We start from the raw sequence: 15086 nt of genomic DNA on the forward strand, positions 1-15086 counted from the left end.
AATAATTCAGGAAAATTATTTTAGGTTGATTAAAATTATTTTAAAATAATTATAAAAAGTATGAAATAACTACTAAAATACTACAATAATATTATATTAACTATGATGTAACACAAATATTTTCTGGTAAAAAGTCATATATTCACCGGCGCTCCACACAACTGGCCTTGTAAATATCTGTACAGAGATAAATTAAAAAACTGGACAAGCCACTACGCAGGAGAGTTTCGTCAAAAATCAATCCTCGTCTATTTATATAAATCTACTTTCCAACCCTTATTTATTTTTATAAATATATTTCTCATCAAAGTTTATATAAAGAAAAATAAATTATGAAATTAATTTATAGTTACTCGACAAATGATTAAAAGATGAGAGTAAATTTTATTTTGAAGGATATGTATCTATAAAAATTAATCTTTTGATCCAGTGTAATAAATCATCCTCTAGGGGCAACCTACAGCAGTTCAGATCCTCTGGACCAGGGAACCCTGGACCACCCTTGGATCACAAAATCCGGTTAAAAAGCTATCACGTGCAATGAGCGTGCACGTGGAAACAATACTCACGCAGAAACGTGCCCATTTGCTTGCAGCCCTAACCTCTCGCGATTCTTCCACCTCCGCGCTCCGCCGGCGACCAGGGAACCAGACCCTGACCCCTCCCCGACGCCCACCTCCAGCGTCGGTGACGAAGTGACAGCGTCCCCGACGGCCTTTTGGTTCCGCGACTCACGCAGAAACCAACCGGGATCCTCCGGCGGCGACGACACAGTTCCCTAACTCCTCCGAGGCACAGCCCTGCCCGCGACCGACGACGACCCAAGCTCTTCTGCCGTTAGGGCTGATTTCTCATTTGCTGGTGTGAACAAGTTCGGCCTCCAACAAACGTGAGTAATTTTTGAACTTCGACCTTCTTTGTTAGGTGTGAGTAATTTTTTAACCGGATTTTGTGGTCCAGAGATGGTCCAGGGTTCCCTGGTCCAGAGGATCCGAACTGATTGAAGCACCTAGGTATCATTTCCAGAGGATGTTGAAGCCCTCAAAATTAGTGTTAGGAATGGTACTTCTAAGTGATTATGATCTTTTACATTTGCAATGCCTGGCAATGCTATTCTTCTTTCACATGCTTTGTAAAATAGTGAATCTTTGTTAGGCTAGACTAGGTTGGTGTTAATGAGTTCTAGAGAAATTAAATCAAGATTTCCCACACCAAACAGATTATTATAACTTGAATATATTGGACATTCTTGTAGAAAATAGAAAATATACGACTGTTTTTTTTACCCTAAATAGAAATTTTTTGGAGGCCACACCTAACAACGAAGGTCGAAGTTCAAAAATTACTCACGTTTGTTGGAGGCCGAACTTGTTCACACCAGCAAATGGGAAATCAACCCTAACGGCAGAAGAGCTTGGGCCGTCGCCGGTCGCGGGGCAGGGCTATGCCTCGGAGGAGTTAGGGAACTGTGTCGTCGCCACCGGAGGATCCCGTGTCATCGCCGCCGGAGGATCCCGGTTGGTTTCTGCGTGAGTCGCGGAACCAAAAGGCCGTCGGGGACGCTGTCACTTCGTCACCGACGTTGGAGGTGGGCGTCGGGGAGGGGTCAGGGTCTGGATTCCCTGGTCGCCGGCGGAGCGCGGAGGTGGAAGAATCGCAAGAGGTTAGGGCTGCAAGCAAATGGGTGTGTTTCTGCGTGAGTATTGTTTCCACGTGCACGCGCATTGCACGTGATAGCTTTTTAACCGGATTTTGTGGTCCCGGGGTGGTCTAGGGTTCCCTAGTCGAGAGGATCCGAACTGAACCTACAGGGACAACTGCTACCGTCCTATTTAAAAGTAAGAATAATGTTATAATAACTAATTATAATGGATAAAATAATACGATAAATAAAGAATAATATTGTAATAGCTTATAATTTCATTGAAAATAATAATATTGTCGAAATAAAACTTTGATAATGGTTTTTTGATTTTTGTTTTTTACTTATGACAATTTACATATAAAAAGTTAAAATTATATCTATTGAGAAAAAAATTTGAAAGATATATTTAAGATGATATAGATATATACATAAATAATTAATAAACATTCTAATTAAGCGATATGAAATTATTACAAATATATAAATCAAGTGAAGAAAAAATTTAAAAAGACTTGATTAGTAATAATAAAAATAAAAATAAGATAAAATTTATTTAAATATAAATAATAATATAATAAAGAATAAAATTTAATAAAGTAAAAAAATTCATATAGTCAATTTCATATAATGAAATAAATTTTTTAAAATTCTGATACCCAATTCAATTAATATAACGCAATTGTTATATATATTGAACACGATTGAATATATCATAAATTGTTGTAAAAATAAATTTACAATGATTTTTTAATTAAAATAATTTTCTTAATAAAAAAACTTAATGTGCTTCTCTACTGGTGTAAGAAATCTTGATATGCCACTCTAGTAAATGACAAACCCAAATTGGTATTTAAAAAAAAATCTTTAATTTTTATAACCCTAGTTGATTTAAATAAGTTAATCCATCAATTAGCTTAAGATAAAACTAGCTTAATGAAGGATGAAAACTAATTAGAAGCCAACGAATAAAATATTTAATTAAAGTGACAAAATCATCTATCTAATTAAAAGTTACAAACAAAAAAACAAAAACCTTTTTAGCTATCAAAGTAGAAGAAACTAAGAACAATCGGTGTTATATATAATGATACATGCACACATTGTTGAACAAATATCCTAAGAAGCCTTTCCTTTCAACGCAAACCTTGATCTTCGAGTTGTAACAACACTAATCTCGTCTTCAGTACATTTATGAATCTGAAAGGATGATTTTATGCTTCATTGTACACACTGGAACTTAGGATTTGTTTCGTTTATCCCCGACGAAAATGAGACTACTTGGTCCAAGGAAGCGACCCGGGAAATGGAACTGGACCGCAGTAGCTGAACAAGCCTTTTAGCTCAGGGCAACCGTCGGGGTAAGGGACAAACCGGTGAAATGGATCTCTGGTTAGTCTCTTCCGGTGAAGTGTACTGAAACAACCATATGGGTCTTCTTGAAACTGAGCCCGAGCAAGAGCTTCACCTTTCTCTGCAGCCTCCTGTGACCCTGGGGCAGTAGGTGTACCCACATAGAAGAAACTCCCTTCTGGAAATCCTATCGCCGGACGGTGCAGCTGTGCAAATCTCTCTCTCTTGAAATCATAGCTTATGATCTGACACCAAAGTTGAACTGAACAAAATCATTCGTAATCCATGATGAACGATACACATGATACGAAGGCAAAAATAACAAACGGCACGCAAGAATGTAAGAATTCAGTCGGCAAAAACATTTTGCATATCAAAACATTCAGATCTAGGTAGAAAATATTTTGTCGAAGATACGAGTATGCATATTCAAAATATCAAAAAGCAAGGGGCGAATTACAGTTTAAGCAACAGATGGATCGGGTAACTTCATTTTGTATCTATCTACTTTTAACTCAACTTGGCGTCGACTTTGTTCTTGAATTGGTCTATCACCGGATTTCTCCTAATTCTTTTCCACTGATCATCTTCATCACGACGAGCTAGTGCAATCCCTCTTCGGTGATTTAGTAAGGAAACAACTGCTTTCACACTGCAACCAAAGCACACCCCTACGTTCTCTCTCCTCGTGCCACTGCGAAGGCCACAGCACTAGAATGAGTGGCGACCTTCCCACAAGCTGCAAGAGCCACATCATTCCACACTGCTTGACCATGCATAGACTAGAGCCCAAATGCATTCTTCAATTGATTAGCAAATATCGAGGATTGCATTGGTTGGTATGATATGACCCCTCTTGTACGAATTTGATTTGCCAAAATGAAGCTCGCTAGAGCTCATAAGAAATTTTGGATAATGGAGTACTTAAATAAATTTGAGGAACTCCACATACGCAGTGAAGCTAAAGAAGATCCTAGAATTATCCTTATTTACTTCATTGACAGACTTGTCAGAGTCTCCACATTGCATCATAGCTCTCCTACCAAAACCCCATCATCTTAAACAAAATAAAAAAACGATTAACTTGATTAATTGCAGAACTATCATCCAACAAGCAAAGGCCAACTCACAAAGTCAAAGGATAGAAAGACCTAACCCTAACTAAAAAAAATGTGCAATATTAGAACTATCATAGTAGGAGTCATGTAGCATCAAAATAACCACATAGAGTGTTGTTCGTAGAACTAGAGCACTCCCCTAAACATGAATCGCATACTCTCCAACCTTGGGAAGTAATGACAACATTGAATCCACAGACGATATCCTAGAAGCTGAAAGAGGTGGGGGAGAAACAATAGAACTGCAAGTATTGAAGTTCATCTTGTGCACACCCACAATGGATGTCACATGAAAATACAAAAAAAAATTTATACTTATGCAAAGTATGGAAATAGAACATGTAAGATTATTATAGGTAGTGAAGATAGTGGAAGTTGTATGAACCTAATTTTCTCACAAACCCTTTCTAAAATCCAATCATACTAGAACCTCACTCAAACTCTTACAAAGTAGCACGGGTTAAGCAAACTTCCCTTTTGATTACGCAAGATGAGATGAGCCCATACACTAATAAAATTTGGTGATGTCCTCCCCATGAACGTAGCTCATATCATTCTCAGTAGAGCCTGATTTTTTGAGCTCTGTATAACTCACCATGAGAGAGAAAACACCAACATCTTTAAACACAATGGGCAAAATACCAAGTTGTTACCGTCCTAGCCTAACCTAGTTAAACCAAGACCCAGGTTTGCCCAACCTTTATGGTACTTCAAGGTTGTCTCTTCACCTTCTTACACATTTTTAATTTGAAAAATAAGGGAAAGACATAATTGCCCTAGTAGCTGAGACCCTAAGGTTGTCTTAGATGAGTAGCAAGACATGAGGAATTGCCACCTTTGTGCATGAGTAAACATGCAATAAACTTCATTCCCATATAGCTAACCTCAATCACATTCATTAGAATCACGAATCAAGTCCTAAAATCTTGTATAAGAAATTTTTTAGTAGTTTACTTTAATGGCATCCTTATCTATAGCAAAGAGCATGACACCCACCTAGAAGGAATCCACCTAGTCCTCGAGACACTTCGAACTTAAAAGTTGTTTGTCAACTTGAAGAAGTGCTCCTTACAATCCCAAATTCTCACATATGTATTTAATATCTTTGGAATAAAGGGTTCAAGCCAATCCTTTATTGCCTTTGGTGATGTTTGTCGTTAACAAGAAGTTTAATCAATAAAGTCTTTGTGTTGCCATGATTTATTATGCAAAGGAAGATGAAATGAAATAGCATATTATGGCAACTAATTCTATTACAAGATTGAAGGGGAGCCTTGGCGCAACGATAAAGTTGTTGCTTTGTGACCAAAAGGTCACAGGTTCGAATCCTGAAAACAGTCTCTTGCAAAAAACAGGATAAGGCTGCGTACAATGGATCCTTCCCCGGGACCCCGCATAGCGGGAGCTTCGTGCACCGGGCTGCCCTTTTTTTAAAATTCTATTACAAGATTATTAATTAGCAAACATTGAACTAGCATCAACTCAGTGCACTAGATACATTCTAATACAATCCTAATTTTAAATTGGATTTTAAATTAAGAAATTCAAATTTAGAAAAGGTATGAGCTAATAGTTCAACAAAGGAAATAATGATAGGAAAGTGAAGCTCACAGTAATATTCTGAGGGTAAGAGCCTGTCAGTTCACGAAAACGACAAACGCTAAAAAGAAGGTTCTCAAAGCTATCCCGTGCATGTTCCTCTGTGAGTGCTCTATCCCTGACACTATCTTTGTGTCCTGTAAAGGAAGATTAAAAAAAAAAACTCAATGGAAAGAGCAAGCATAGTGCTGAAACAAAATAATGGTAGATCAAAAGACTGAGCAGACAACAATTGATGATGTAATCCTTTGGAAAAGGCCTTGCGAATATCAAAACTATGCAAGTCAAATTGGGCATCTGATATATCCAAAACTTTGAGAATATTTCTTTGCATGATAATAAATAATACTTCGACTAAAAAAAATATACATGTGTGTTACATCTATCAATTTCCTATTTCATTTCCAATATTAATCATGGAGGAGGTAAAAATATTGTAATATCTAATCACCCAGACAAAAAAAAAACAAAGGAGTCATCTAATGTTGAAAGAGCAAACAAAGAACACAATTTGACCATTCAAACTGTAGGATGGATTTAATACTAAGGAACAAAACCTATATCATTAAGATATAATAAAAGTGATATGCAGCCAAAGAAAATAATAACTAGTACTCAGAATACTAAAAAAACATGTATAACATATACATAAAATCAGTATTTACATGATGACAGAGAGAGACAAGGGGAACAAAGTAGTTGGAGAATGCAGCTGGGTTGGGTTCCATGAATATAAACTCAATAAATTTTCTTTTCTGAATCTAAGACTAAATCAAGAGGTTCACAAGAAATGGAACAATACTTGTAAATTCCTTAATTTTATTATATCTTACTGTCTTGCAATTAAATAGAAACATCTTCCTCACACTCGTAACATCTTTCTTTCCAATCCCTGACAAATAGACTTCTAGCAAGAAAGACATGGATGCATCCTTTCCCCTTAAGTTTTATTCACCATAAATGTATAGGACACCTCAAAAATAGAAAAAAGGCTGAATATCAATTAATAAGGATGGTGCCGTTATGCTAAACCATGTTGCTTAACCATGCAAGATTGACCATTAAAATGACTTTTAACATCAACCACAAAATCTGAGAGCCTTACTATCAGACTTTAGTACATCTATTTAGCTTGAAGATAACTAAAAACTGAAACTCATAAGCTAACAAAGGATATAAAAGTTGATCGAGACAGAAAGATTTACTACAAAACATACAAAAATAAAAGTAAAATATGTCATGATTTTGGTTGAATTAAGTAAAATTTTAGGAAATGATGAAAAGCCCATTTATTAAAATTGGGGAAAGCTAGAGCTGGAAGATATGAGAGACGGTGTGAATCAGCTACAAAATCATTTCAATGTTTCAGAGTGTGCATTTTCAATTAGATGATAAAAGTATAGTTGTAGAATTGATTTTCTCCATGCCTCCATAATCAATTCCTTGGATAACACATTTGCAATTAAGAAATACAACTAACACACCACTTTTTTGCCTTTGCAGGAATCAACAAAACTCTTCCTAATGATTTATCAAAGGATCGTATACACATTGTGACATGGCAGTCTTGAAACATACCAGTCATGGTAAATGTAAATAAATAAAAACTCCAAAACCTAGCATTTTAAAATTACAATTCTAGGTTTTCTTTTAGCTTTCACACATGATCATGCACAATGAAGATGATGAATTTTAAGGCAGCCAAAGAGCCTTAAAAAAGGAAATTTCACTTGACTTTTACAAGTTCAAAAAGAGTTAAATTCGGGTTGTGCTAATTGAAAATCAGCAACAATACAAATTGAGAAAGAAATGAAAAATGTGTTTGCTCAAACCTAGTTCGTACTATTGAATATTTATCCTCTTCTTATTATAGCAGAGAGCAAATGATGAATTTCTATACAAACCCCCGGTGTCAATTGACATGAAAGTATGGAAGAAGGTTGCTTTACAAATAAAGGAATAAGTGATCATACCAAACCAGCCTTTAGACTCTGCAACAAACCAGTAACTTTGTGCTTCACTGCGAGGACCGCCATCCTTTCGGGTTTCCCCACCACTAAATAGAAGAAGTGCTCCCTCATCCTTCGCTGCACTCTCCACTCCTACTTGGATGTGTGCCAAGAATGTAGCTGCCTGCCCCGGGTTCTTCTGATAGGGTTCTAGGAACCATGAATCCTCATTGTCAAACTTACCGCAGTTGGTGCTCGTGTAAATTGAATGCCCAGCAACCATCACAAGATTGCGAAGATTTGGCAATGGATACAAGTCTGAGCTCAGACCCAAGTCACCACTTCTCCGGAAATCCATCATTTGAAGCTTCCTTTCGTACAAAGAAAGCACTACCAGGATGGCGATACCAAAGGACAAAGAGGTGAGAAAGACTGCAACTGGGTGAAGCTTGTAGAAGTAATGAATGCGGTTTGAGATAGAATGTATCATCCTGATGGGAGCGATAAATTTAGAATTCTTAGGCTTACGAAAGCTCTTCCTGGAGTTTCCTGACTCCAAATCGAAGTCACCTCGGGTGTAAGCATGAAAGGGATTTCCTGATCCAAATGACTGATTGTTCATAATCGCATTCGGCAAGCAATCAAGAAAGCTTCAATTAACCTCGAAAGACATCTGCCGATCAGGAGAGTATAGAAGAAGCCAAAAAAAAAAAAAAATGATTTTGCTACAAGATTTAGAGCAATATGAAGGGGAAACCAACAGAAATCAAGGTAAAGAAGAAAAAAAGAGGGATCTCCGACGTTACCTCAAATAAACACAAGAAATAAGCGCGAAAACATTAAACAAACTGAAAACATGGGGAGATCGACGATTGACGCGACTAGAATAACGACGATCCCTCAGACTCGCCGGTCACGGCGACGAGCGATCCCTGTGACGAGGAGGTCGACACCTGCGTCTAAAACGGGATCCAAAATCACGAGAAGATTGAATGGGAATTGGAATCGAGGAATCAACTCGTAGGAAATTTCACTCGATCTTTCCCAGAATTTCAGAAATATTAAAAAATAAAATAAAAATCAAAGGGTTCCCTAATTATCAAAATAAAGTAGCAACTTTCATTTACCTCCTCAAATCCTAGGTTTTCACTAAAATACCCCTTGTGAGAATATGAAATATTTGACGCCTTGACGGTAGGTTCCCCTTTTCTAGAGCTCATTCCAATTGGTCGAATTGAATTGACAACGGTCAATTTTCGATGAAGTTAGGAGTTATATCTTTTTACGTGATGGTTTGCTTAATTTCTTAATTTACTTCTTTGTAAATAGAATTTTATGATATTCAAGTTTAAAATGAATCGAAATGGTAATTCAAATTTGGTTGATTTTTTTTAATAAGTTTAAACTTGATTTGTTGAATGTTATGAAACTCTCAGTTCAATGCTGTTTGAAATATATATATGTTCATTTAGTTGATTTTATATGTAAACAAATTCTTAATAAGTTGAACATCAAATTTAGTCATAAACATTTGATTTTTTTACAACCCTATACTTCGTCAAGCTCATTCACCAATTTATTTTTTTCAACTAGACTTTTGAAAGTGTTCCTCGCATTCTATGGAGCTAGCTTGACGATCAATTAGTTTTTAAAATGTTCATTTCTGATCCTGTTCGAACCAAGAGTCAACGAACGCTGGGGATGCGGCGCTCCCTGCTGGATCCTCGAGTGCTCCGGTGAACCTGTAGCAAAACCGAGCCGGGAGGGGTGTCCCGGCGACGGCCCTCCGACGCTCAAGTCAGGTAAGCTACGATGAACAAAGTGGCTTCCAAAATCTCAGAATACGTACCTCTCCGGCGAAACCTGAGGTTCTTTATATAGAGCTCTGAAGGGTCTGGGCACACGTACCTAAGTGCATAAGTGTCTTCTGTCTTTTCCTAGGTATGCGGCTGTCAGAAAGCTTACCTGTCCTTTCCTAGGTATGTGGCTGTCAGAAAACTTACCTGACCCATATCGCCACAGTGAAAGCATGCCCTCGATGGGACAACAGAATCCCCTGTCACGAGATTTGGAGCATGACACACACGTGAAACCTACCGGTTGTCAGAGGAGAAATCCTCGGGTCTTTTTCCTTGCTCCAAAACTTGTCGTCCGAGCGGACATCTCCCTAAACATCCGACCGGACATACGCAATGGTTTACTTGTGCTTGGTAGAGGCGAATAAACAGGGGCGCTTTATGACTGTGACCGGTCAAAAGGTCAGCTCGGTCCGTGACCTTTTTAACTGAGCGTCGGAACCCCGATTTGACAGGGTCTTCCAACTATAAGTGCGAGCCGGCCGGACCCTTCCGGGTATTCGATTCCATCGGGCGGCCGGCAGTCCGGTCGGGCCGGCCGTCTACGGTCGTCCGTCCGGTCGGACCACACTCTTCTTGGATGAGCGGCTGCTCCGGTGACTTTAACTTGACGTTGACTTTACCTGAAGGGGGGGAGCCGCTCTTACTACCGGATCAATTCCCATAGACAAGTATACCGGTTTTTTTTGTAGATTTATTGTCTCATCAGAAAAAAAAAAAATTCTTGGAATTACGTCCTAATTAGGATTCAAATATTAGATGTCTAAATAATTTATTTAATATGTATAAAGTCAATTAAATGCATAAGTCTCAATAATTTATTAAATTAAATGAATAAATTTAAACAGAAATAACTAATTCTAAACAATCTCCCTAAACAAAACTTATCAATCATATTCATTAATATCTCATTTATCAAATTTGTAGATAAATAAAAAGCTCTTGGAATGAATAAATAATCAAATAATATCAAATTCACTAATCTAAATAAATTTTAAAATATAAATATTTTAAGTAATTAGTACATCTCAAATTAAGAGCGCGATAAATATAATTAAGCTTACGAAAATTTAAATCAAACTAAACCTTATTAAAAAAAAATTAAAGTTAACTTGAACAAGCTAAGTAACTCTACAAATGTCAATCAAAACAACTGAATTCACTAAGTTTTTTTTTAAAAAAAAAATTAAGGTGATTTTTAGATATTTGAAAGTTTGTACTTTGGCTTTGCTTGGAGATTTTGAGTTTATATATCAAACCTAAGAAAAATAACTTGATGGCAAAAGACGAATACGTTCATTTCAGCGGCCCCGTCAATCCGTCTTAGAGCCAACACGGAGAAGGTAAACCTAAGAAAAATAACTTGAACCATGATTACATGATGTATATCATATTAATTAAAATGTATCTTATATAGTTAATACTGTATTTGATTAAATAATAATCTAATTAAATTAGAGGCTCATTAATAAATCACCAGACAAATATTCATGGGAAAAAAATTGAAAAACTTTTTTGTAAAAGGAACACCTTATGTTTTTTTAAAAAAAATCAAGATAACACTCCATCATCATTTTATTTTTTAATTTTAAAATGCCTTTATTTCAGTATTACAATCACAAATTAAAACTAATTTAACACCTTTATATTTTTGAATGTATATATGAGGAGATATTTCTCAAGTGCATGACTTATGCAGAGTCAAAATAGATTCAATAGATTTGTGTTTGTCTCTTTGGAGATCCGACAAAATTGGAACGAAGATTAGCACGAACCCTGCGCAAGGATGACACGCATAAATCAAGAAATTATCTATTTTGTTTTTAAATTGATATTTAAATTACCAAAAATAATAATAACAAAACTGCATATAGCGGCATTGACCAAGGTTGCTACACGTTGCAACATTGAAGTGAACTTGATCAACTTAGAGTAATTTTGATTATTATTTTTTTAAAAAAAATTAATATAACAATACTCATAATAATTTTAATAAAATAGAAATAATTTTATTTTAAGTTATAATAAATTTAGCCAAATCTGCTACAGAAATATTAGAATAAAGGTATTTGGGTAAAAATTGAAAGTACATCCTAAATTATACAAATCATCAAATGGTATTTTTTTAAAAAAAAAAATTTAAAAGGTCACTCCGCCTAATATTTTATTCTAAAAATATTCTTACTTTTAGCATTGCTATAGAATCTACCGCCATCTACTCCAACATATAACAACTACTCTATTAACTACTATAACATTATTCCATACTTTTAATTAGGGGTGTGACCAAAATTTAAAATTATCTAGAGTTGATCGTCGACATTGGTATCTGACGACGATGGTTATGATCGAGTCGTGATGACAGGGTAGAGTCGACGTTACTTATGGCAAGGAAAGCAGCGATAACAAAACTATCAATGGGGATAACAAAAAATATGATGTCGTGGTGGTCAGGGAGGAAGGTAGCAGCGGTAGGGTCTCGGCTACGACTATGATAATGTCCCACAGATATAGCACGCTATTAAGTAAAATGTTTGTCGCGGTTGAGCTAGTCAAGTTGCGGCTAGACGCATGCGAGGAGGGACAAGGAAGACGGTGGCACCGATTGCTCGTGCGACAGATAGAGTAGTTCACGTAGGGAGATGAAGCAAAGTCGTAACTTCCATAAGGTCACAGAGGCAACCGCCTCAGGGCCTAACCTAATGAAAGGCCTATTTTTTTAATTATGCTAAAAAAATGAGAGACATGGATCTTAAATGACCGTTAAACCTATTCTCACGGCTCCAAGAAATACATCGACGCATGACTCTTCTTTTCACATAATTTCTTCCCTAGTGTTACTCTTCTTTACACGCAATTTCTTCTCCAGCGTTCTTTCTACTAAGACACGGATCCACTGAATAAGAGGTAATCATAATCTTTTTCTTTGACCATCTTCTTCGTCTTGCAACACGTGACACTAATTGTAACCTAATCATGCAATAATGACCATTTGTGCGACTTAATCGTGTCGATTCTCGCAATGGCTATCTCATGCGACGCGAGTTGGCGGTTGGCCTTTGCTCACGTGACCTAATTGCGTAGCAAAGGGTTGTCGCACGCTACCTTAGTCACTTGTGCGAACTGCGACCTAATTGTATGGTGGTTACTACTTGTCGCCTTGCTATTGCTTGCAGCCACCGTATTGGTCTCCGTGTTCCAGGATGCACTAAATGGCTATCAATGTTATCGATTAATAAAAAAATAGTCCGATAATTGGATTATACAGATTTGATAAATATTTTTATCTCTAAAACACCTAGATGAGTAGTGTTGATATAATTATTTTAAATATTTATTAACTTTCTATTGATGTAATATATTTATTTTTGGTTTATTTATGTGTTTAGTATATATGTTATTTGTAAACAACTTTATTATTATTTACCATATAGCAAAATGTCACTTTTTAGTATGCGCTTCAGGCCCCATTGAATATAGGTACGACTCTGCGATGAAGCAGAAAAATAAGGAAAAATTTAGATTTAATTAAAATTCTTGGCAATTCAATAGGGAGAAATAAGAACTGAAATGAAATTACTATAGACCATATGAGCTAAAATAAAATGAGGATGAGACTGAAATAAAATTTTACTTGTAAATTTTTAAAAAATGGGTGCGGCTGGAGCCCACCCTAGCCCAAGGGTGACTCCGCCCATGCTTTTAATGCTATTGTAGTATTGTAACATGTACAACTAGCTACTACACGTATAACAACTAATACAATATCATTGTAGTATTGTGGAAGCTAATACTTAACCACTACTAAGTAATAGTTGCTCCAATTATTTTAAACTATTTTTATCAATTTAAAATAATTTTAATAAAATTTAAATAATTTGATCAAGTTGGTAATATATCTCTCTCTCTATATATAGAGTTTTAAAGTGATTTTGACAGACTTAAAATTGTTTTAATGAAATTTTGATAGCTTCTATAACAATGTTGGAATAAAAAAATATTCGCAAGATAAAACATCTAATGTAATGTTCATTTTATTGGTGCAATTGACTCCTAGTCAAGATTGAACAAGTTGATCAAACTCGAGTTAGGGTTTTAATGTTTGATTAATATGTTAATTGGTTGAGAATTCAAGCCGGTCAATGTTAACTAGATACTTAACAGTCGAACAATATGTTAATTGATTGAGTAAAAATTAAGTAGGTTAAGGATAATCGAATACTTAACGAGATGGAAAGTCTAAGTGGGTCATGGTTGAGCGTACACTTAGTAATCGAAAGTCTAACATGTAGTTGGTACACGAAGAAAGTTCAAGTGGATCACGATTGACAGACATTTAGTGGTTAAAAGTCCAACAAAGAGTTGACATGAGGTATAAAGTCTTGGCAAACAATGGCAGAGATAGAAAGTGTAGCCCACCCAGGCTAAAAATAACCTCCAAATGGATCCCTGGGCTAAAAGCCCTTTCTTTTGATTTGGAAATTCAAAATCAACGAGATGAATAGGTAAAATTAACATTAGCAGCAACTGGGCCCCGGGCTACAACCTGTGTAATCTCATGCCTGGCTCCGCCTGTGTTGGCAGGTCAAGGTTAACCAGATGTTAGACAACAAGGAAGTATGATAGGTCATGGTTGACTGAATATTAGGCAATGAGGAAGTCCCAACAATTCAAGATTAACCATATGCTAGGTAATGAGAAGTCTCAACAGATTAAGATTGACCGAATGTCGGGAAAAAGAAGTCCTCATAGGTTGAGGTCAACTAGATACCAGGCAAGACAATAATTCAGTTTTGACAAGCCCGAAACATAAGTACTAGTTAATTAATAGTGTTGGTGCAATTGACCTCTAGGGTTTCGATGTTTGACAATGCACCTAAGTCTGGTCAATTTGACCAAGAGTTAATCCAAATAGGACTTGATGTTTGAAAGAGAGTAGTATAGTCAGGACTAGATGACTAGCAAGGGTAAGTCATAACTGAAGGATAGACAAGTGAGAAGTCCTAACTAGAGGTTAGGCAAGTAGAAGTCTTGGTGAGTGAAGTTAGGTGGTGGAAGCTCTGGTGAGTAAAGCTGGGCCCTAGTGAGTGAAGCTAGGTGGTGGGAGTCCTGGTGAGTGAAGTCAGACCCTAGTGAGTGAAGCTAGCCGGTGAAAGTTTTAGTGAGTGAAGTTGGGCCCTAGTGAGTGAAGATAGTGTTGGAGCAATCTGGGTACCCTAGGTTTTGATGTTTGGGCAAAGGTTTAAGTTAGGTTTATTGTTGTATTTGATATGCATTGTGAGTGTGCAGGATACAGGTACAACAAGGAAAGTCCAAGGGTGAGTCTTGGAGGTATAAGTCCAAGCATGTAGTCTTGGCAACGTAAGTCCAAGTGTGACTTGGCAATGGATGAAGTCCCGGAGGCGTGACCTCTTGGCAATGGAAGACCCGACAACAATGACAAGGCCGATGGAAGCTCCAGAAGGCAAGACGTGAAGGATGGGGAGGCATCCGAGGGACGCAAGGCTGATGGAGGAGGCTAGAAGGCTAGGTCTAGGTTGGTCGGGCGAGAACGAGTGCTGAGTGAATG

General features: G+C 36.8%; 1 protein-coding gene and 1 pseudogene across 2 annotated transcripts; one reads left to right on the plus strand and one right to left on the minus strand.

The window, feature by feature from the left end:
- Window positions 1–2596: 2596 nt before the first annotated feature.
- On the minus strand, window positions 2597–8730 carry LOC121981536 (uncharacterized protein C57A10.07-like). Of its 2 annotated transcripts, none has more exons than XM_042534106.1 (4): window positions 8468–8730; window positions 7686–8311; window positions 5725–5849; window positions 2597–3240 (listed from the first exon to the last, which is right to left on the minus strand). In XM_042534106.1, exons 2-4 carry the CDS (start codon window positions 8281–8283, stop codon window positions 2920–2922), a joined length of 1044 nt encoding a protein of 347 aa, XP_042390040.1. In that variant the 5' UTR covers window positions 8284–8311; window positions 8468–8730; the 3' UTR covers window positions 2597–2919. The 2 variants fall into 2 exon arrangements, with proteins under 2 accessions (XP_042390040.1, XP_042390039.1); XM_042534105.1 differs by having other exon boundaries at window positions 7686–8334.
- A 2518-nt stretch (window positions 8731–11248) lies between these two features.
- LOC121983434 lies at window positions 11249–11339 on the plus strand (annotated as a pseudogene).
- The last annotated feature ends 3747 nt before the right edge of the window (window positions 11340–15086 follow it).

Source organism: Zingiber officinale, chromosome 5A (assembly GCF_018446385.1).
Source record: "Zingiber officinale cultivar Zhangliang chromosome 5A, Zo_v1.1, whole genome shotgun sequence".
In the NCBI taxonomy this organism is placed as follows: Eukaryota; Viridiplantae; Streptophyta; class Magnoliopsida; order Zingiberales; family Zingiberaceae; genus Zingiber; species Zingiber officinale.

Bases quoted from the DNA above. Each gene is read 5' to 3' on its own strand.
- LOC121981536 (XM_042534106.1), bottom strand. From the start codon at position 8,283: ATGAACAATCAGTCATTTGGATCAGGAAATCCCTTTCATGCTTACACC. The intron at 5,850-7,685 runs GTATGATCACTT...CTTCCTTTACAG, and splicing joins AGAGTCTAAAGGCTGGTTTG to GACACAAAGATAGTGTCAGG. The intron at 3,241-5,724 runs GTGAGCTTCACT...CTTTGGTGTCAG, and splicing joins CTTACCCTCAGAATATTACT to ATCATAAGCTATGATTTCAA.